We start from the raw sequence: 23,975 nt of genomic DNA, 5'->3' as shown, positions 1-23,975 counted from the left end.
TATGGAGTCTTTTGGCTTGTAGTTCGACTGGACCTGGCTAACAAAGGTCTTTGGTGCTCTTATAAGCTTTAATTAATCTGGGAGTATACTTCTTGCGTCCTGGGAATCGCTATCTTGTGCTTTCGCTCCAGCATTCCAACCCTCGCTTAATTCGCAGTAACCTTGACTCTGGTTGTCAGATACTTTCTGAGCTCTGCATGGATATGTATTTTTGTGATTTCAGCATTCTGAGTTCCCTTGAAGCCCTGAGGCCTTTGTTGATTTAAAAGGCATGCTACAGCTTCCATTTGGGATAAAATGGTTGTCTGTTACACTCTTGCTTGCATGTTAGTGAACTGTATTCACAAGTTTTTCATGTTGCATTCAATTTAAACAGTTCCTAAGTTAGTATTCTTCATGTCTTATGGATGCCATGTTAATATTCTTCATGTATAAATGCATATATCACCTAGTGTACATGTTCTTCATGCTGAGTATACATTTGCTTTGTGTCTAATGCATGCAAATGTATTGTCACAAGGTTAGTTTGATTACTCTTGCCATCTTCAGCTTAGATTGTGTCCATATACTGCTGTACCTGGCTGGGATAAGGACAGCATGCTTGTCTGAGTGAGTAATGTTTCTCACCTGTGAGCTATTGGGCTGGGGGGTGGGCATAAGCTATGATTGACACAGGTAAACCCAAATATGTCACTTGAATTTCTTAAATATTCTACCAAACCCCAAATCACCTGAATACAATGAACATTCGGTGTTCAGCCAAATGTATTCACCCAGGCTTCCCATCATCCCCAGAGACAATTGTGCTAGTACGAAGTCTCCCAGTAGGGTACCTGCACTGACAGACCACCAATGGTTAAAGACCTTCTGCCCTACAATACCCTGACATCTGGAATGAAAAAATGCTCTTCAGTGGATGCAGCAAACCTCAGCAGAGTGCATTCTGGATTCCTGTCCTGATTGCTCCTTTTGGCATCTTTACCCTTGGCTTGTTCCTAGTCTCTTTTTATAGTTCTCCCTTCTGTTTTTTTGTCACTATCCTTTGACCAGTCCTGTTTTTTACATGCTGCCCTTGGATTATTTTTATCTTCTGGTAACCAGGACCCTGATTTTCCTTTTGTGTCTTGCCTTACTTTTTAATATGCCCTCCTTTAGAGCTCTGATTCTGCGCCCTCTTGCTGTATCCGTTTTCTTCAGTTACTGATCTGACCTGGGAACCTACTGCTCTGTCTCTGGTTGTCTATTGTTTCCAATCAATCTCCTTCATATATTTTCTTTTGTGCTACTGCAGTATTCACTCCTGCTTGGTGTTCTCGTGTCATCGGCTTTGCCTTGGTGTTGCATCCCTGTGTCGTCAAACCTGACCTTCATGCCCTTCTCCACTGGACCTGGACACTTAGCTTCACACAGATCTTTGTAAATGGCCCTCTTTGCATACAGCGCAGGTGAAAAAAAACTGTTGCTCTGCATCGTATTCTTCCTGGTCCCTCTTGGCTCCATTTTCTTGTCTGGATTCCTGTTTGGCCATAACTACTTTATCTCATGTGGCCGCTGGTCACAGTATCTCCTTCTCTTTGACGTTTGGTTATAGAGGTTATTTTCTTAGCTCACGTAATAGTCAAGTCTAGTTGCTGTTTTGTCCCCAACTGCATTGGGATGCAGCCACCATTGGCATGAGCAAAAGGGCGACTGCCACTCCTGGATGCTGCTGTGGCTAGTTTCTTATGTTTTGGGTTTGGAGAGCCCATTGCTAAGCTTCATTGCATTGCCCTTATTTATTTTATTTGTTATTTATACTGCGCCTATACAGCAAATGGTGTTTCAAGACGCGACAAGACAATAAAGTAGGGGGGCAGAGATGAAGAATCACAAAAACGGTCATAGTAGGGCTTGTGTTATACAGATCGTGCAAGTGCAACAACAAGAACCGCAGGGGATGAGGGGGGTGCCATTCAGGCCGGAATGCGCTAATGCTAAGGTTGGTCGGGAAGTGCGGAGAGCCCGCAAGTGCTGGTGGGAGTGGAAGAAGAGGGCCCCTGGGCTAGGGGAGTGCTACGGGGAGGCCAGCTGGAAAAGTGCAAGGGGAAAGCAGGAAGTGTAGGGAGTGAGGGTCTACATGCTAAGTGCGAGGATGGGGATGGATCGGGCTCAGTAGGGGTGTATGCCACACCAGGCTAGTATAGGGGGAGGGCGCCTGGTATGGCAAGTGAAGGTTGCAGGGGGGTGGTCAGGGGAGAACGAAGTGCTTGGGTAGACTGGGTGAGGAGGGCCTGGTGCCCTGTATGACTCATAAGGAACCAGGGAACCATTCAAAATGTGGCAGAAGGGGACATTAGCAGGAGAGGGGTGGGGGAGAGGGAAATAGGAAGAGAAAAGGAGGGTCTTGAAAACCTTCCAAAACTTAAGGAGATCTAGCTCAAGCCTGAGAGAGGCAGGGAGGCCTTTCCAGAGGGAGGCCTGAAGTACTCTAGCAGAGAGGTATTTAGGGAATGAGAGTTAGAGGTAGCGGGGTCCCAGGCACCAGAAAGCCTTGTGGATGATGTAGAGGGTCTTGAACTTGATTCTTGAAACAACAAGGAGCCATTGGATTGATTTTAGGGCTGGAGAGATGTGGTCCCTGGGCTTGAGGCCAAGGATAAATCTGGTAGTCCTATTCTGGATTAGTTGAAGTGGAGAAAGGGAGGATTTTGTCAGATTGAGGAAGAGGCTGTTGCAGTAGTTCAGCCTAGAAAGGACAAGAGCTATGGAGACAATGAAATTATGGGGGGATGGTGAGGAAAGGGAAAATGCCTTTGAGGAGGTGCAGCTGAAAGTGGGCTTTCTTGGCAAGGTCGGCGTTGTGAGGAGAGAAGAAGAGAGAGGAGTCAAAGATGACATCAAGTCTTTTTGCCTCACAAGAGGATTGGGGGAGGGGACCCATGGAGGGCATCCAGAGAGTAGGAGGGAAGGAGGGAGCAGGGGTCCCAATGAGAAGGATCTCAGTCATACTATAATTAAGGCAGATATCATTAGCAGCACACTATGCCTGAATGGCAGTCAGACAGTCAGGAATGAGAGAGGAAGAAGAGGAGGAAGTGGATAAAAGCTTGAAGGAGAACTGTGTGTTGTCTGCATAACACAGGAAGTGAGGAGAGAAGGCAGAGATCAAATGTGCTAGAGGAGCAAGGTAGATGTTGTAGAGCCACGGCAAGAGGATAGAGCCCTGAGGGACGCCGCAGGTGCAGAGTGTGATGGGGGTGAGAAAAGGGCCCAGTTGAACTTGGGAAGTTTAGTCAGAGAGGAAGGAGGTCAACCAGTCCAGTGCCATGTCCATGATGCCAAGGTTATCATGGAACTGATTTATAAGGGTAGCATGATTGACCGTGTCAAAGGAAGAGCAAAGGTCTAGAAGGATGATAATGGAAGGAGAGTTGGAATCGAGATTTGAGAGCAAGTCTGTACAGGTGCTCAGGAGTGCAGTTTCTGTTCCTCTGGCTGCTCTGAAGCCAAACTGGTGGTCATGGAGACAACCAACAGATTCAGTGTGGTTGATCAACTGGGAGATGACCAGCTTCTACGAGAGTTTGCCCTGGAAGGGAGTTATAGAGATAGAGTGGTAGTTAGCAGGGCAGGAGGGTTCGGCAGAAGGCTTTTTGAGGAGAGGGTGCATAAGGGAGTGTTTGAAGGGTAGCAGAAAGGAGACAGTGGCAAACAAGTGATTACAGAAATCAGCCAGGGCTGGAGTAAGGGATGCAATGTTGTTCTTGATAGTTCTGGAGGAGCAAGGGAACACCTGTTTGGAGAGGACTTTCATAGAGAGAACTTGTCTAGCGATCTCATCCGACGGGATGGGAGAGAAAGAGGAGAGTAGGGGGAACGGGAGAGGGGAGCCAAGGAAGGCCCCAGAATGGGTGAGGGAGAAGGGAGGGCTGAAGAGGAGAGTGATGTCATGAGTTTTGGTCATGAAGTGAGAAGCCAGTGCAGTGCAGAGGGCCAGGGGTGGAAGAGTAGAGATGGAGACTGCAGTAGAATTGTCGAGTTCCTTGCAGATTTTGAACAGTTCAACCATGTTGTTAGTGGCCCGAGAGATGCAGGCTTTGACATAGGCCTTCTTCTTTGAGCGGATGCAGAGTCTGCATTGCCTTTGCAGCAGGCGGCAGGCCAGTCTGTCAGGTGATGTGTTTGAGGCCTGCCACTTCTGCTCAGCAACTCTGCACATGCATTTCAGAGAGGCAAGGTTGGAATCCTACCAGGTGTTGCACTTGGAGGCAGGCTTCATGCAGATCCTCATGACAGGGGTATGGATGTCCAGAGTGTTGGAGATGGAGAGATGAAGGTTAGCAAGGGCTGTGTCAGTGTGAGCGTCAGTGGCTGGAGTGGGTGGGGGAATGAAACTGGTGGTAAAATCTGCAATGGGCACTCGCTTCATTGGTCGAATGACAGAGGAGGAGACTGGCTGTACGGGCAGTGGCTTAGCCGCGGTCCCAAGCGATCCAGGTGAGAGGACAGGAGGACATGGCCAGACCAGGAGCGGGGTATAATGAGATGGTTGGATATTCAGATGTCTGCTGAGATGAGAGTATTGAAGGTGTGTATGGCTGAGTGTGTTGGACCGGAGGGAAGAAGGGTGAGTTAAAGAGAGTCACAGAGGTTGGAGAAGAGTCCAGAGGCTGCATCAGAGAGTCTAGGTGAATATTGAATTCTCTAAGGAAGAGAAGCTTGTAGGTGGAGGAGGCCAGGATAGAAGAGGGGAGGTCTGACCACTCCAAAAGGAAGAAGGAGACTGGATCAGGGGTCCTGTAGATGGTGGCAAGAGTCGGCAAGAGGATTGGAGAGATGCCAAGCCTACAGACAGGGTATTTCAAGGAAGAGTAGGTCTGAGTGGGTAAGATAGTAGCAGGACCCATTCAGGGAAGATCAGAGCCACTCAACCCTGCAAGCCGGTTCGGCTTAGAGAGGATCTTGTAGCCCTCTGGGAGGAGAGTGTTAAAAATAGTGACAACGCTGGCAGTGAAGCATGTTTCAGTAAGAGTGAGGACATCAAGGCTGAAGTCTTCAAGGAGGTGGCAGATATCAGAGGAGTGTTTAATGGCAGAGGGTTGAAGGTAGCCAAGTGGAGCTTCTTGCCACCTTTGAAGGTCTTCCGAGGAGGGGTAGAGGAATGTGGTAAGCCTGTTGATGGTAGTAAAGGGGCCAGGGGGGCAGAAGGAGGAGTGGCAGGAGAAGGGGGGGAGTTGATGAGAGACGGAAGATGCCTATTAAGAAGGAAGAGGTTGGGCCGAGAGCCCTGGGCCATGACAGTGCCATTATGGTAGACATTAATGATGCTCCTAAAGGATGGGAAGTGTCCCAAGAGTACTTCCCAACTGGTTCCATCATTAATGGGCGAAGAAGAGAAAGGGGAGAGGACTGAGGCCATATGGGGAATCCAAAGGTCCAGTCGGGAATGACAAAGAGGATGTCAGTGATAGTCTGCATGGAGGAAGTGTTGACGTATGTGTTAGCAATGGGCAGTCCTGGATTAGAGACTAGGAGGGCTTTCTTGAACTATTTCCTTCTAGACTTCGAAAGAGAGATATAATAGGTGATAGAGTAGCAATTAGAGTAGACGAAGGAGATAGAGAGCACCATTGAGGGGGAGCGGAGAGATGGAAAGGGGGAGAAAGAGCGTGATAGAGAAACTGCACAGTGTACAACAAACTCACCAGGTGGCTTAGCAGCAAAACAGGCACAGACAAGTCAGGTGCATGAGAGAGGAAGCCCAGACCAGTGTAGGGAGTCCTGAAACAGGCGAAGGCGATCTCGGCAAAGAGGCTTAGAGACTTGATCCTTTGCCAGCCTTTCTACACCGAGCCTCCAAAGTAAGGGGGGGCAACACTGCTCTGTGTCAGGGTGATGAGTTTCTGGCACACAAGCTGTAGGTGCTGCAGATGGCTGTAGTAGTGTGTGTACAGCTTTTGTAAGGCCCAGTAGCGTAGAACCTTCCATTCTTGGAGGTTGAGCAGCACCTCTTAAGCTAGGATACAACATACCCTTCCTGTCACCTATGACTAGATTATGCTACTCCTCAAATAGCAACGTGCTCCCTTGGATGGGTGTTGGGTAGTCTGCATGGTTCCCTTATATTAGCCTCTGTGTCTCCAGTGTGAGGTATAGTTCAGCATACTGTTACTAGGGTTTCTTAGAGGTCTCTTTGGACAGTCACGCATCATAGTTTGTGTTTTTTGTATCTGACAGGTTGGTGAATGTCCAGGCGTGTCCTTTGAAGGCTTGCCACTGCTCTGCAGGTCTGCATGGAGAAAGGACCATTGTGAGGCAGAGGAGCAAAGTGGTCACCCATTGATGTACCTGCACTAATGTTCATTAGAATGAATCATCCTCTTCTTCATGACCGTCTCTTGGATGGAGACTTGTGCTCACGGAGGACCTTATCTAAAGGAAGAGGACCAACAATCTGAGAGCAGAGAAAACACAGAACATTGACAGAAAACTATTCACATTTGTAGCAGTGCTGAGGAAAAGACTTTAAGAAAGCATGTCTTATTCGCCCAAAACTGTTGAATACAATATGTTCTTGAAATTAGGCATACAGTCTTAAAATGGACCCTACCCCAAAGTTTGAAAATGTATTCATGTTGCCTTATCAACATTGAAATTAAGTATTTGAAAGCTTAATTGGAAAGAAGGGTGCATGGTTTTGCATTTACGTCACAAAGAGTCTAAAGATAATATTATTGTAGCCAATCAACTTTTATAATTTTAGTTTAACTTTCCTGCTTGATGCATTCTGTCAAAATGTCCAATGGGAACACAGCACACGTGATTCCTCCAACAATGCCAGATCCCGGTGATCATGACGACTTCATATTTTGGGACTTTGACGCTGATAAATGATGTTGTATCGCCAACAAATATCTCATGCGTCCCTGATCGGTGCCTAGACTTGCACTTCTGAGAGATGACAAATCGTAACAAATGTCATCATGGTAAATGATCCATTTCTCCTCTGGGGGTATAATATCACTTAAGAAAAACAAGGCAATGCCCCAGTATATTACGTTTTTAAAAGGTCATTCTGCGAGAGCTGCTGCTGTGAACTTTCTAGTATGTCTACACTGCCTGCAAAGGGATGAGTAGTGCAAACCTAGTGGCCTATTCTAATTTGCTGGGACACTACAGGAATACTTTGCCCGCGGTGACTGTCATTCATATTTCCTGTCTGTCTCTCTCTCTCTCTCTCGCTCTCTCTCTCTCTCTCTCTTTCTCTCTCTCTCTCTGCCTACCTCTCTCTCTCACGCTCTCTTAAATCTCTATCTCTGTCCCTCACTTTATCTCCATCTGTACCTCTCTCTCTGCCTCTCTCTGTGCTCTCTCTCGCTCCTTATCATTGTCTCTTGCTCTCTCTATCACTACCTCTCTCTCGCTCTATCTCTGTCTCTCTATTTCTGTGTCTGTCCGTCTCTCTCGCTCACTCTCTCTCCTTCGCCCTCTCTCTCTTGTGCACTCTTATCTCTGTCTATCTCTGTCTCTCTCTCACTCCCTATCTCTGTCTCTCGCTTTCTCTCTGTCTATCTGTACCTCGCTCTCTCTCTATCACTACCGCTCTCTCGCTCTGTCTCTCTATCTCTCTCTGTGTGCCTGTCCGTCTCTCTCTCGCTCACTCTCTCGGACTGAGACTGACCTGCTGACCACTGTTTCCTCTCCTGGTTGCCTGGAGAAACCTTGCTGCGGAATTGCCACTGATCCTCCGCGCCCCCATTGTTAGCTCCTTGTTCTGTTGCATCTCTGCTTCCCTCCCTGTGTCCTACCCCCTATGATCTGTAAAGCGCTGCGCTGCTTCTTGAAGCTAGGTCCGTGCTCAATAAATACCTTAATAATAATTGGTCTCTCTCTCTCTTGGTCTCTCTTTCTCTCTCTTGGTCTCTTTCTCTCCTCCACCCCTTTCCCTCTCTATCTCACTCTCTTTCTCCGTCTGCCCTCCTGTTCATGATGCTAATAATAGGAACTCCCAGAAGCTTCAGAACAAAAAAGCGTGGATCAAGGTCCTGGGAAAATGAGAGATCTACATTCAGAAAAAGAAGTACCCACATGCAGCCCTGGTACCGAGTGAAGGAGGAATGGGCCCAGAACCTAAAGGAGTACCAGTGCCGAGGAAAGGTCCATCCACAGTTCTCCAAGACTTCCAGGGGTATCCCAATCTAGTTTAGGAAGCAGAAACCCAATCCAGATCCCGAGAAGCTTGCAGTGGAGGAGGATAGCAGATTCTGAATTATTCAAGCCCTGGGTGGGCGAAAACCACAAAAAGAAGGCAGCACCCATAACGGCTCGGGAAAAGTCACGTGGAAAAAGCAAGACCGAAGGTCGATGGGAATGGACTAGGCAGAATCAGTTCACAGCAAACCAGAAAAAGCAGTGTGGGTTCAGACTGGGAAAATGTATGGCCAGTAATAGCGCTGGCAACCTTCAGGTTCGGTGTACGGATGAGGGAGAGGACATAGTGCATTTTAGTGATGATGAAGGAGCGCTTTACTCTCAACCATGCAAATGGTAGAGGAGGCACATTCCCATCTATTGTACATAGGTTTTCAAAATCCAAGATTATGCATCCATGTTGCACGCAAGTAGATCTTATTTTCCTACAGCACACAGGTGCCCTTTATATATGTATGGCTCCCTAGGTCAACTGCCATTTTGGCGATCCGCCTCTGCCCACAGCCCATAGTTGATGTTTTGGGTCCCAAATGACACCCACCTATCGTTCTCCTCTCCCGGTGGAGCCAGTGGCGCCCCCAGACATTTTTCAAAGGGGTGGCCACCCTGGAAATCTTGGGGTGGCACACCAAAAACAACACACATAAGTGAATGGGCTGGTGGGGGGGCCAGCATGTTTATAAGGGTGGCCGTGGCCCCCTTTGCTACCGCTTGGTGGCGCCCCTGGGTGGAGCCCTGGGCAACATGCCTAGAATTTCAATGTTGTTGCACCGGCTCTGACAGGCCAGTCAGCAATGTTGTTTATATTAAGCATATATGGCAGGCAGATTCCAAAATGGTATCCCCGAACATTATAAGAATAGTTGCAGATGAATGTAATGGAAATAATTGCTTTAAGTCACAGATAAATGTCTTTATGCACTTTGTGAAACATGTGGGACCACATTATATAACTCTCATTGGGCTAATCCTAGTGAATTTTGCACACACATTTGCACCAACCTGAGCAAAATGTTGTTTTGCACTTGTTAGTCGGTGCACATATGGTTTTGTACTGGGGAGTTGGTGCAAATATGAGTGCAGCACTGCCTGTCACCTGTGCAGAGTTGCTTGACGCTGGTGCAAGTTATGTGCCCCAGTCCTTTCAGATCAGGAGCAGGCGAGATCTCTGGGAGGGGCCACGAATTCCTGTTTATCGTGGAACATGCAGTTGTAGGCTTCCCTCCTCGGGGATACTGTCACACACACGTAGGTTTATCTGCCAAGTATTACATCACTGAGCACGTGCGTGGCTCGTACACGCTTCGGTCTCAAGGCCCACAACACATTACCAGCACCCAGAGGCTGGTTCGCTGCTGAAATGCTTCACTCTCCAGCTGTGGTCGCTCAGAACTTCAAGGGCCCCACTGAGAGTTGGCGGCGATTACGCCATGCTGTGTCCTTGACCGTGTAAAGTAGGAGGCATGGGATGTGGGGACGATCTTCTGTTCGCAGTGACCTAAACAGGCAGATGTGCGTCTGCTTTACTAATTCCATAGACAAGTTGTGGGCGTTTTTTTGCAGATGTGGAATGTGAACGAGTTCTAAGTGGAGTCTTAGTTTTAAAAAAGATATAGCACTTTCAATAGGTATGGCTTTTGGTAGTTGTGTTAGACAACAAGGCACACGGCGGACATTTGCGCAAACATCTATGCTGCGTGCAAAGGGCCAACGTGTGCCTTGCTGCAGAAGCAAGAGTGCAGGCTGCTGAGCAGCTGCAAGGAATGGCTACTTGTGGCTCTGCAGCTGAGAATGCAGGGTTCACTCATGGGGCAGCTACTTCAAACACTGTGTAAGGGGAATGTACACCAGGCTACTCCAATATCTGATGGTAGTAGTGGGAGGGATCCAGAGAATTCCTCGGTAGAGGTGAGCCAGATCCGAGTCAGGGGATTTTTGCCTAGGCTCTGTGAGCAGAGTCGACCAAAGACCCGTGACACATTGTGTCCTACTTTGGGTACTGTATCCCCACCACTTATTACACAAAACCCAGCTTGAAAGTTCTGCTTCAACCCCACAATGTTGATACGCAGTGTCCTGCTCCCCCCCATACCTTGTGTCCTGTCTTGCATGCCCCATAACATTTGTATATGGCTCCCTGCCTCCCCTCCACAACATCCATACCCGGTGTCCTGCCTCCCACTCTATCAACATCCATGTCTGGTGTCCTTTTTACCAGCCCACAACTCAATACCTGTACGTGGTGTCCTGACTCCCTAACCCTCACAACTCAATACCCATATCTGGTCGCCTGCCTCCCTAATCCTCACATGAATTTGGTACAGGAGGTGAGCTTGGGTGAGAAGTTCATGGTTGATAGCGAGGTCTGTATGTCTGGGTGTTCGGTGCCATTGGTGAGGACTAGGAATTCAGTCCTGGAGGTGTTGAGCTTCAAATATGCACTGGACATCCAAGACTGGATTATTTTTGAGGCAGGTTTTGAGCCTATGGATGTCCCTGATGATGGAGTCGATCTTGAGGTATAGCTGTGTGTCGTCGGCATTGGTGGATGTACATGTTTTGTCTGGCTAGGAGGGCTCCCAGAGGCTCCATGTATAGATTGAAGATAACTGGGCAAGAGGATGGAACCCTGCGGGACTCTACAGCTGACGGGTAGTATTGGCAATTTAGAGGAGTTCATCTGAACAAGCTGCATGTGGTTGGCGAGGTAAGACTTCAACCATCGTAGGTTGCTGATCCGCATGCGACGATGTAGGGTGTCCGTAAGTGTCTGGTGGTCTACTGTGTTGAAAGCAGCCGAGAGGTTGAGTAGAACCAGGAGGCACGGGTGGCTGTCATCAAGGATGTTGAGGGTGTCATCGACCACCTGTATGGTTGCTGTCTCCATGCTCCACCTGGGTCTGAATCCGAATTGGTAGGTTTGGAGGAGATTGTTGGTGTCAATGTGTTGCTGCAGTTGTGTTGATACCGCTTTCACGATGATCTTACCTAGGAAGGGAAGATAGGTGATGGGCGATAGTTACCTTGGTTGGCGGGATCCAGGGAGGGTTTCTTTAGTAGAGAGAGGATTTGTCCTGTTTTTAGCATCAATGGGAAGGTACATTGAGTTAGGGAGCTGTTGATGATCTCACTAAGCTTTGTTGGTAAAACCTGAAATGTCGCTACTAGACAATTGACCTCTGATGAGATGTAGACATAGTCCAAAATGGACTTACTGTTATGTCGACTCCACGTCGGCTTTGCTGGAGAATCTTCCGGAGTTGAGCCATTTATCATTGGAAGGTTCCTCAACGATGCCAGTTTGGACCATATAAATGCTCTTGAGTTATATTTAATGTTGGGGGAAATACAATTAAGATTGAAGTCTCCAGAAATTATTACTGACTTGATGTTAGGATTCATTAAGGATTGATTTAAGAGATTCTCGATTTTGTCAATAAACTGTGGTTCCGATGGAGAGACCGGATTCCAATAAATGTTTAATATTAAGCAACTAGGGAACAAAGGATGGTGAGTATTAGTGGTGGACAATTCCACCACTTTAATCCAGGTGATGGCCAGGCTCTGAGCGACCATTGATAGTCGTTGCGGACAGCAGCTAGAAGACCAGCGGCCGGACACCCTCTCGTAGGTTTAGATGCAGCCACTATACTGATTTGATGATCCTCCCAAATGGGAACCGATTGGATCCATGTCTTTTGCAAGAGAACTATGTCGTACTTATTTAAATCTGATGAATCATTAAAAAGATGAGAAAACCCTCTAGTATTCCTCAACATCAAGGAACAACTGTGGAGTGCACTTGGGAGGTTATCCTAATGATTTATCTGATTCTGTATGTTCTTTGCCTAATTTTTTAGCCAATCCCATTTCGATGGGGCAGGGGGGCATGTTGTTCGGACGGGAATCTGACTTGCAGGTGCAACAAGATGTCTCTTTATTATCATTTTGATTTGAGATGACATTTGCATTTTTTGAGATGGAATCTTTGAGTGCAAGAGGAGGAAGGAAGGCTTCAAGGCACAGACCTCTGTTGATTAGTTCTTGTCTTTCATTTCATATTAGATTTCTTACAATTCTTGAGCGGATATTGGTTGCACTAATGTCTTGTTGGGCTGGGATGGGATACCATACTGATTCTATATCATTAGAATGTATCTGTCGCAGTGATGGAATCGAATTCAAGATTTGTAAGATTGTTGTGCGATTTGGGAATGGGTCCGAATAAACTCTATCAAGCATTGTGATTCGAATACACTCATCTTCCAAGGTAAAAGGATTCGGCAGATATACCTCCGGTCTCTGCTCTTCATACACAGTATCCAGAGGAAACGGTGGTAAAGAGTTTGGCAGGGCTCACAAGGTCGCTGGTGGTGTTGGCTTGAAAGCATTGGTAATTGGTAATTTCAGTGTTGGCTGATGATGAGCTGAATTCATATGATTGCTTGGAATAGTTGAAGGAAGGATAGTTAAAGGAGTGGATCTGTCAGCTATAGCAGATATGCTTGGCTGTATTTCATTGCTTCTTTGATCCAAGGTTTTAAAGAAATAGAGTTAATATCAAAGTTTACATGAAAGGTCGGGATTAACTGTTGTTTGTTAGGCAGAGTGTTATGTAAACCGTGATGAACATCATCTATGATTGGGTCACTAGGATAGACAGACACGTTCATAAGTTGCTCATGCATGTCATTAGTGTTTTGATTACTTGACTCAACAACATCATTATTTACAGAAGGTATAAGGTCGAGCTTCTTACCTTCGGAGATGACACAATCCAATTCAGGAGGCATATTAGAGGCTGAAGAAGCAATGGGCAGATTTACCACTTGGTCTGACAGTTTGTTGGATGACTCATATGACAGGAGGTCTGCCGAGGCCAGATTTGCGATACATTTTTTGGTTTTAGATTGAAAATTTTTATTTTTTGGAGGGGAAGACGTGTTTTTAGTTTTGTTAGGAGGTGTTTGTTCAATATCCAGATTGCGATGGGATGTATTAAAGCTTTGAGGTGTACGCTTTCTGTTGCCTCTCCTTCTTCGTCTACTAATGCGAGTAGGTTTTGCAAATACCTCATATAGAGGTTTTTCGATGATTTGGATGTCAGGAGTTATTTATTGACACAATAGCACTGGGGATTGGAGAAGCATGAATAATTGCTTGTACCTCGTCACTAGCCTCTTCTATTGGTGGTATCTCCAAAGGTATTACAATGTGAGGCTCGATCACTATTTCTGATGAAATAGTATTAGTTTGGAGGCAGCAAGCTAAACCATATTTTTGTGCAAAAGTCATGTTGTGAGGCAGATCTAAGATCCATTGCTTCAAACAATTTAACCACTGAGAAAATGCTTGTGTTGATAGCAATTAGTGCAGCTTCTAGAGCCGAATTGGCAACAGACGGAAATCCAAAAGATGGACGCGGGATCGGTTTAGAAAATGAAGCAACTAATGATGATTGGGACTCGCCTGGAGAAATAATATCTTCAGGAGCATCGGTAGTATATAATTCTGGAGTTTTGGAGAGTGCCGAAATGTTCATGTCATTAGGAGCGGCTGATTGAAATGGCATAGACTGAGTAAGAATAACACCAGCCGACTGAGTAGAAGAGGAAAGTGGAATAGGGACTGGAAAGGGCGGATTACGTAAGTCATGTAAAGTAGTTGCGACTTGCTTATGACCAAATGTTTTGGTAGACATAGGATTCACCACTTGAGAGTATAATACTTGAGCCGCACAAGAATGGGGAGGTTGAATGGAGTTAATGGTGGTAGGTACAAAATTCGTGAAGGTATGTGCGTGTATGGAAATGCTCGTTATTCGAGGGACTAGAAGAAATCGATATACAGTGTCGCATTGTTGTATGTGACAAAAAGGCAGGGTGATTTGCTCTGTTTAGACAACGCTGGTCTAGGAGGGCTGGATTAGATGAAGTCCTGCATTCACCACTCACCCGTTGAGTGTCGGTGGTAATTACTTCGGACGAATCAGGATTCTTTAGAAAATGATGAATATCAGGTGAGAACCCTATGTTTTTTTGAGGTTACTCCAAGTTTGGGGAGGCCCATACTTACTGGCGACTTAGTTAGGCTCCGTCATTGAGATAGGAGACATGGCACACGTGGCATGCCTGCAGTGAGTCGATTCATTATCTCGAGTGATTAGCAAGGCGGAGCTAGCAATAACAATTATTTGACTAGTGTAAGCAGAGTAGCAGGTGCAAGTTCCAAGAACTATACAATAAGATGGGGTCGAGTGAACAAAGAAAATTAGGGGGGAGAAACAACTATTGGATCCCGCCGGCAGAGTGACTCGCTGACACACTGAGCCGCGGTGCAGCGGTCAGCAGTCAGTACACTGCGGGTACTCGGCTGGGTGCGCGCGCGCAGCTGCGCTCAGGATCCAAATTTGTAGAATGGACGTCAAGGGGGGGCATGGTTATAGTCTAAATAAAGAAAGAAACGTATATTAAATGACTTAGAGTAAATTATGGGGACAGCAGTATGACAATGTAACAATTGTCCCAGCAATACTACCAAGTAAGTCCACAAAATAAGTAGTATACGCTGGTCCGGTGGGGCACCAGAGTTAGGTGCAGACATGCAGTCAGTACTCTGCGGGTACTCGGCTGGCTGCGCGCGCGCAGGTGTGCGCAGGATCCACATTTGTAGAATGGACGTCAAGGGGGGGCCTGATTATAGTCAAGTAAGTCCACAAAATAAGTAGTAAACGCTGGTCCGGTGAGGCAGCAGAGTTAGGTGCAGATGTGCAGTCAGTACTCTGCGGGTTCTCGGCTGGGTGCGCGCAGGATCCAAATTTGTAGAATGGACGTCACGGGGGGGCATGGTTATAGTCGAGTAAGTCCACAAAATAATTAGAAAATGCTGGTCCGGTGAGGCAGCAGAGTTAGGTGCAGACATGCAGTCAGTACTCTGCGGGTACTCGGCTGGGTGCGCCGAGAAATGGATCTCTGTGCTCTCAGTTGCAAACACCCCCACCCATTTCTCATGACCTTAGGTTCTGATGCATTTAAATGCTCAGCTGACCACATCTCCCCCTTGTCACCTGACTCGCTAGACGCTGTCGCACCACCAGAAGCCGGGACACATGCAGACTTGAAATCCGCTGCTGCAAAAAGAAAAGGACCAGAAAATAAGCCTTTTCTGCCTATGTGCCAAGACTATGGAACCTTCTCACTGTTGGCATCAGACCCCCCCCCCACCCACTCCCATAATTCAAAAAAGAACTCAAGACCCACCTCTTCAAGAAGTCTCTCCTCCTCAACACCTAGGCCATCACGACGCCACCCGCGCCTCTCCTCCCCGCCACCCAGTACAGCGGTACCCCTCCTCAGTGCTTCCCTGTATCCTACCCCGGGCTGTATGTCTGTTCTGTTGTTACCTCTGAAAAGATCTCTGTTGTGTATCTGTATTGTATACCTCTATAAAGCGCTGCGTTGCTTCTCGAAGTTAATTCCGCGTTCAATGAATACCATAATAATATGAGACGTGTGACTGGTATTTGTGATGCTCTTTGTTCTGCGTGACTCCCTTTTCATCATCAATGACCTCATTATTGTCCACTGTTGCAGTCTTAAATCATATTTAAAACCCATTTCTTGACTGTTGATCCGGTCGTGTGCAATTGTGCAAACAGCATTTTATATCACGTTATGTTATGTTACCGGGATTCAGACCCCCAGCACTGCCCTTTGCACAGTGTCCAGGTGCTCTGATGGATCTGAAAGAGAGGGGGGTGGGGGGTTGGGTAGGTTATTACCGCAGAGATTGGGAAAATGCAAAACTCCTTCCCTGCTGTGTTGACACCTGAAGTTGCGAAGCATCCAGGTTCTGTGTCTGAGTCTGTTTCTTGGGGCTCTGTGCCGAGGGCATAGAGGAATTTGTGTCCAGATGGCAGCCTCGTGTGCCCGAGAAAGCAAATCCATTTGATCGGCCCATTTCATTTAGCAAAGCCATTTGGTGTTTTCTTTAACATGGAGACTTGACTCTGGGAGAGCCCAGCTTGTGACATATGTATTTTAAGCACGGCAGACATTACCGTTTTGAACACTACTAAGTAAAAAGATAATTTACAACCAGACATGTGTTTTTGGTGACGAATGAGAGCAAATGAGAAATAGATTGATATTTCAACAAGACGCCCAATCAATGCTGGTGTCTTTTTTTCAAGCCAGGGCAAGGCCCGTTCTAGCTCGCAATGCGCTGTTTTCAGAATGCAAATCTGATGGGCGCCAGAGCGTGAGCTGTGTAGAAAATAGTTATGAGAAATGTGCAATAATTGTGGCAGCAGCTGCATTTGCTGTGGCAGACTGGACGAAAGAAAGAGCCACGAGCTGCCGCCACGTCATCACATCCCGAGCCAGAAAGGACTGCAGCTGGGGTTGCATTTTGCAAATCTGGGATCTGAACTTGCAGCATTGGACCGATACTGCATCTTACACTTTCCCTGGCATTTATTTGGAGCAACATGTCTATGCAAACCCATCTTTTCGTGTGCAAAATGCACTTAGTACATATCTACCACATGCCAAGTTTCGGCTCTGGTTTCAAACCACAACAGGGGCCGGATTACAGAAACGTTGGCGGTGCAAGTGCAAAATTGCACCCTATAAGCACTACCCTTACCAAAGCCGAATACTAGTATTTTGTATTTTTGTATTCCATAGTATTCTAGTCTTATTTTAGTATTGAATAATTACCACTATCACAAAACAGATGAAAAGAAGATCTTCCATTTTGGTGAGGGTAGGACAATGTCTGCCCTATTTCTAAAAACAGTGGGACATATTAGAAAAAAGATTGCACTATAATAAGTGTAGTTTGGCATATAATAAGCACCATGGCGAAAATTGCCTTCGTGCAAAAAGATACATTTTCAATGCATTTTTGCACCAGGGGAAAGTTTGCCCTCCTACTAATACTATGGTGTATTAGTACGAGGGCAAACTTTTCCCTATGGTAAAAATGCAGTGAAAATGTATCTTTTCTGCACTAGAGCAATTTTTCATGGTGCAAGTTTTTTTTTCCTTCTAATATGTCCCAGTGTTTATAGAAAAAGGGCAAGCTTTGCCCTAATGCTAATACTGTGCAACTTTGCACATGCACCAGTAGAAGGTTTCTGTAAAATGGCCCCAGGTGGTAAGATTGCCAGCGGTACAATTCAGGCCATCATAAAACCTTCAGCGCAGGCACTGAAACACCAAATCTTGACTCTTCCATTTGCCTACACTACATGCCACAGCTGTAGCCTATCATTGATAGGTTTAATTTATATATGATGTGCTCTAAGCAAATTGGGCCTTGCCACCATTTTCCAGTACAATAATCTACTGCTATATTCCTGAACATGCGGGTGGCAGTTTTGGTTCTGCTGATGCCCGCTGATATTCCTTGAAACTTGTGTGTCTATTGTGCTCCAGCTGTGTGTGGTGAAGCCGCGCAATGGTATGCCCCTCCAGGTGGGGCGGGGGCTGGGATCCCAGCATGGCTCTGGGGGCATAGGGCCTCTTAGAAGAAGCAGCATCATTTCTGGTGCTACCCCCCAGATAGTTTCATTCTAGCCATGTAACACAGATAACGAAAGAGACCTATATACATTATTTGGTTCTAAATCATTGTAACACATGTTTTTTTATGATACGCAGAGTTTTTTTACGCCGATTTTTGCCTGGAAAAAAACTCATCACATTTTTTATTGTTTTTATTTGGGGGGTCTCCCCCTATGCCCCTTTTCCAGTTCTGTACTAAATATTCCCCACACCTCCCTACTTTATCCACCCTCCCCATATTTTTCGATTAGTTTTTTCAACCAATAAATGGCAGCAAAAAACTCTGCAAAAAAAACCTAGCGATGAATGAACGTCCTACCCATTATATATCACTGGTGGATATGCAGATCAACTCAGTATGGAGTTTGACCCGTCTCTAGGAATCTTTAGAAATGTCAAATCATTAATTATGTAAAAATGTTCATTGGGTAATGTGAAATGTGAAAATATAGTAATGGTACGAAATTGTAAGTAAAAATTCATAATTTTGAATTGTATAAAAAAGCGCACTCACCTAACGCCTACTATATCCCATGTCCCCCTTTTACTACCACCGCAAAACATTTCCTCCCATAACTCTAAAACTATAAACATTTCCCAATAAACAATACTCCTGACCTAATCCTACTGCCAGATATTGAGCCAAATTGAAATGCTAGATTGAAAAGTTATCTTCCAAGTATATTGTTTTCCTTTTGTATATAATTGATTAAATATTATGTACATTATTTTTTATTGGACATTTTTGAGTTTATTGGAGTAAAATTGCACATCTCCATTAGCGCGTAAACAGCTTTACATCCACACATTTCTTTTTAAAATGTTGACAACCCTTCCCACTCATCCTTACTTAAATCCTGGCTCCTGACACACAAGCGGTAGCAACACACCAGGAAATGTATCTTGCGCTAGGTCTAGGCACTGATGATCATACTGTAATCTGGAAATATTGCATGAACTGTACAAATGTATCTTGCCCCCATTTATGTAATTTATGTAAATTGTCCTACTTTGTTTTTATCCAGCGCCCAGATACCCACGGGTTAGGCGCGCTCTACAAATGCCAAATAAATAAATAAATACATTCTATTGGGAATGAAAAAAGTAGAAAAAAGTTTGGAAACTTGATACACAATGGGGCTAAATTCTGGTTTCTCTTAAGCACAAGAATGCAATTGACTAGCGCAACTCCTGGACTTTACTATTAGGATGTGTTTTGTTTTCAGCCAATGCCCACGTCCTTTACATTTTTTCATTAAAATGTAATTATGGTGTCTATTAACAGACATATTTAAGTTTCCTAGGGCAAACATCCATTTGCACCACCGACGTGGTGTAATATTCTTGTGTTTAAAAAAAAAAAAAAAATGTAGTCATTGTCAAAAACCTGCATCTCAAACACTAATTTTTGATCCATGTTTCTGAAAAAACTCAAAAGTATATTTTAGTGCTAATGAATTCTTTGTTTTATTTTCTAGTCGCTTTGGTACCAAGTGTGCCCGCTGCGGCCGGCAAATCTATGCGAGTGACTGGGTAAGGAGAGCCCGGGGCAACGCCTATCATCTCGCCTGCTTTGCCTGCTTTTCCTGTAAAAGACAGTTGTCGACGGGGGAGGAGTTTGGACTTGTCGAAGAGAAGGTGCTCTGCCGGATTCATTATGACACTATGATCGAAAACCTCAGGCGAGCAGCAGAAAACGGTAGGTGGACGCTTTGACGATGTAAGTATTCTCACTGTGCTGTATCATCTTACATGCCAATGTTCAGAGACTTGGGGCCTGATTACAAACTGTTTTTCAATGGGACTTTCCCATTTAAATATGTTTTTGTAAATCGGGGCCCGATTAACTTAAGCATTCCATGTTTGGTGTTTCTCTGTCAGATGACAATGGGCCTCATTACGATCCCGGCGGTAGCCGTGCCCGTAAAAACGGTCTGGCTGCTGTCGGAGTTGTGTTTTTTTCCAGCGAATTACCGGAGCATTACAGCCCTAGTGGTCCCAGAAGCCAGGTGCCAGAAAAAGTAACTCCCCATTACCATTGAATGGGAAGGACGGAAGCACCAGCACCATGTGCAACAGTGCCGGTGCTTCCGTCAAGGTCTGCAAGCGGGTGCCGTTTCACCCGCCAGGTCAGACCAGGTGGGCGGAAAGGCATCCCGCTCACAGACTTGTACTTTGCCAGTCCGGTAACAATGGTACCGGTGAGCCTACCAGCACCGTTGTTACCAGACCGGCAGGGTCGTAATGAGGCCCAATGCCTTTTTATTGCCAAAGTGCATCGGTTTTCGCTGGGAATCGCTGAGGAGCACATTCTGTCGGGAAATCAAGATTTCTGCAATCAATATTAATGAGATCAACATATATACCTTTACCAATTCCCAAAGTATCTGGGCACAGAATGCAAGGGACACTCCGACCCTTACACCTTCACGTCTGCAGTTCCAACCTCGAAAATCCCTAATTCACAACAGAGACTTGTGTGTTGCAGAAGCAGCCGACTGCAGGTGCAAGAGGCACACCGTCGGCTACACCATGCACACCTCAATGTTGTGTGCACTCCTTCTACTTAGGTATTCATTTCTTCACTTGCCTTACTTGGGTGGGGGTCTAGGAAAGCCATTGCCCAGGTGAAGTCTGTGAACTCCTTTTCAATCACAGGCTTTCAAAACCTGTATCTGAAAATTACATGCTTACATTACCACCTCTACATTGGAGGTACAAATGTACAAAGTAATAGAAATCCTCATGCTCAACATTACCATTTCCATATGGGGTAGGGCAACTGTGCCAGAGGTCGGAATAGACTGAAGAAAGTATTAGGCATTCCTCTGTGTCTGTTTTTTAACGGTTACACCAGGTGCAGGGGGATTAGCGCAGTAACTACCACAGACAGAAACACCTCAGCACTTGTCTCGGCTCACCTTGCCCCTTCCACTTACCTTAACACTTCATCTGTTGCTCACCCATAAGCACCACAGCACCTATCCCTTTCGCCCTCCCTTCTGCACTTGCACTTTCTGAACACTCACAATGCATAGTAGGTTTGTCTCCCCTACCACTATTAATATTTCTATGTATTTCGATCTCCTTGTCTCCTCCCTCTTGCCCTGTGGGCGCTTTGAAAACAGTATTTACTTCCTGTATAAGCACCTAACAAGCAAACAATAAATAAACAAATAAATAAGTACATTTCTCTGTCAATCAGGGCTCTTTACAAGTATGTCGGTGCGAAATTAACATGCCAGTAATTCCGTTTACCTGCATGTTTCTGCACTGGCATACTCTGAGTTTGGTGGTGGCGTAGCCAGAACAACCTCCAACTCAGAGCTGGAGGTAATTCTGGCACCCCACCATTTGATTTGATTTGAGGGATTTGTAACGCGCTCTAAACAGACCTAACCGTATAATGGCGCAGATCGTATTAATAACTCAGGAAGGCTAGGACAAAGTATATTCTTAAGTATATTTGAGAGCAAGAACAAGATCTAATCATTATCCAGTGGGCACATTTTATTTGAACAAGAAGGTCTTTAAGGACTTCCGGAAACTAAGCAGGGTGTCTGAATTCCGTATTTCTCTGGGTAGACTGTTGCAAAGTCTGGGACCATACACCGAGAATCTTCTACCCCCTCTAGAAACAAATGTAGATGGGGGGATGATTAATAGTGTTTGGTCACCTGAGCGAAGGGGTCTTGATGGTTGATAATGTCTAAACATTTCCTTAAGATAGTCTGGTGCCATATTATTCAGACATTTGAAAATCAGACAGGCTATTTTAAATTTTATACGGTCTTCAACTGAGCGCCAATGTAGTTGACGGCGGGAAAATGAGACATGGGCTGTTTTTTTGAGCCCATAGATCAGCCTGACCATCAAAAACTGCCTCTATTACCAGCACCAGTATTAGTGGTGCCGGTAATACCGGCTACTCCCCCCACCTCCATGGAATGGGGAGTCACTGCCCTTTCTTGCACTTGGAATCTGCAAGTAATTCCGGCAGACAAAGTGCCGGTAAAAGTATTGCCTTTTGATGGTATCCTGCCAGATTTACTGGCGGGATACCACCAAACTTATAATGAGGCCCAATCTGTTGCAGCTCCTTCCCCCAACATGCCCCTTACCCCCACGGTGGGGGCATACTGCTTCAAAACAGTGCCTCTAAAGGCGCACAGCCAAGTGTGGCCACTGTTTCACTTTTGTGAAGCAGTGCAGCCACAGAATGCAGGCGTTTTCTCCACTTGAATGTTTGTCCTGCACACACATGCGTGGAGAACATTTTCTCGTGAATTGACCCTACTCAATGTAACTGGCTGGTTATTTTCATATGTACTGGTTATACTGAAAACCTGACCCGGTGAGACTTGAGATGGTCATCAGCGACTGCCAATGTTCTAGTGCAGAGGTTGCTTGTAAGGATGCCAGTTTTGCCATCTACCAAAAGATACTGCCATTAAAAGCTATGGCCACTAGACTGTTCACGTTTCAAGTCATCCTCTTTGCATTGTTCATGGTGGGTCATGGAATTCATTGTTTGCATCATTCAGGGAGAGGGGGAGGGTTGTGCAGCCTGAGATTGGTGTCTTCAAGTCGCATACCCTTAGGCATCACTTAATATTACACCTATCCGGTAAGTTATTAGACAATTCCACAATAACCACACCCTTATATACATATTCTCTACAATTGCATTTTATTTTTTATTTTCAAAACATTGCTTGCACTCTATCTTTGCTGGTGCCTAGATAGAGTGCAACACACTCTATCTAGGCACCAGCAAACACAACACCCATAAACTTCAAACCTTGCAAAATAATGCCCTCAGAACAGCACTAGGCATTCCCAAAGGTCTCCACATATCTGACCATAGAAGAAATATTAACTGGCTCCATCAATGACCGTATCAAACTTAAAACCCTGAACATCACACACAACTGTCTTAACAAAGCACCCGCATACCTCACTGAGAAATTTACCAGATTTACATCGGACTGCCCTATTAGAAAGGCTCAAACAAATAGTATCAGAATCCCAAATTTCAATCTGAAAAGAACTGGAGGTTCAAGCTTCCCAGTACTGGCTGCTAATCTGTGGAATTCTATCCCTGATCCACTTAGAGCCACTCCCTCCTTTCACATGTTTAAAACTAATGTCAAACTTTGGCTACAAGCCCACGACTGTTGACACCATTCCTCATACAACAGATCTCCTAGACAATTCTCCCCTCTCCTGATGCGATCCCCTTATCCCTTTCTACCATCCCCTTATCCCCCCTCTACCTCTGTCAACTGTAAATATATTCTAATACCCCTGCTTTTAATTGTACAGATAAGCCTGCAATTGTAACATAAGAAATGCAAGATATCTATAACGGTAAAATATGCCTGTAACTGTAACATAAGAAATGAAAGATACCTATGCAACTTTCTCCTGTAACTGCAACATAAGAAATGTAAGATACTCATGTAATTGTAACCTAAGAAGTTCACAAGCGCCCAGTTGCCTAACGGCCCGGCTGCGCTCTATAAACAATAAGCAATACAATACAATACAACCAATTGCAATGCAATAAAAAACATGTGATAATACCCATGCTTTACTTTTACACTAAAGAATCTCCTTTCATTTTTAAATATAAAAATATTTGCATCTGACAACACTGCGGCAGCAGTGTGTTGTATCCTTATTCTCTGCTACACCAAGTGTCTTTTTTCCTATACGCAACATTTATTTTTAAAGCAGTCTATGCTTCCTGCTACCATGAAATGCCACTTATGAATATCATCTCTCACTCAACATGTTTCAGTTCCTCATATATCATGTTTAGAACTTTCATCAGAGGTAAAACTATACAACTATGCCATAATACAACTGTTTGAAGGAGTATTCAAAATGTATAGATGAAGCATTCTTCCATCAATTTCTTATTTTATTAGTGAAGTCATGTATCTGTTGTGAAGCCAGGGTATTTGTGTGGAAATATGCAAAAAACAATATGAACAGAGAGAAATTATTATTTCCTGGTTTAAAATATCTATTGTATGTAATACATGTCATAGAGTTATAAGTAGTTTATTCGAATTTGTTTGTAGCATTAAGTTGGTCACCCAAACGAATATACAAGAGAGCACTTTTTAAGCTTGGTGTAGGAGCATTAGCCAATAAAAACTGAAAAAGTGAAATGAGTAGCCAGGGCACATGCATATTTATTTTTCTTCT

At 45.2% G+C, this 23,975-nt stretch overlaps 1 protein-coding gene across 2 annotated transcripts in view; it reads left to right on the top strand.

The window, feature by feature from the left end:
• The window catches only part of LHX6 (LIM homeobox 6), a 562,516-nt gene that overhangs the window by 369,776 nt on the left and 168,765 nt on the right, over positions 1-23,975 (top strand). For both annotated transcript variants that reach the window (XM_069609654.1, XM_069609653.1), the window contains exon 4: positions 19,238-19,458. In XM_069609654.1, the coding sequence (XP_069465755.1) occupies positions 19,238-19,458 (221 nt within the window). The remainder of the gene's footprint in view (positions 1-19,237; positions 19,459-23,975) is intronic.

Source organism: Ambystoma mexicanum, chromosome 8, assembly GCF_040938575.1.
Source record: "Ambystoma mexicanum isolate Mex_15411 chromosome 8, UKY_AmexF1_1, whole genome shotgun sequence".
NCBI classification, from domain to species: domain Eukaryota; kingdom Metazoa; phylum Chordata; class Amphibia; order Caudata; family Ambystomatidae; genus Ambystoma; species Ambystoma mexicanum.
Note: the sequence above shows the minus strand (reverse complement) of the source record. Positions and strands in the feature narration are given on the sequence as shown.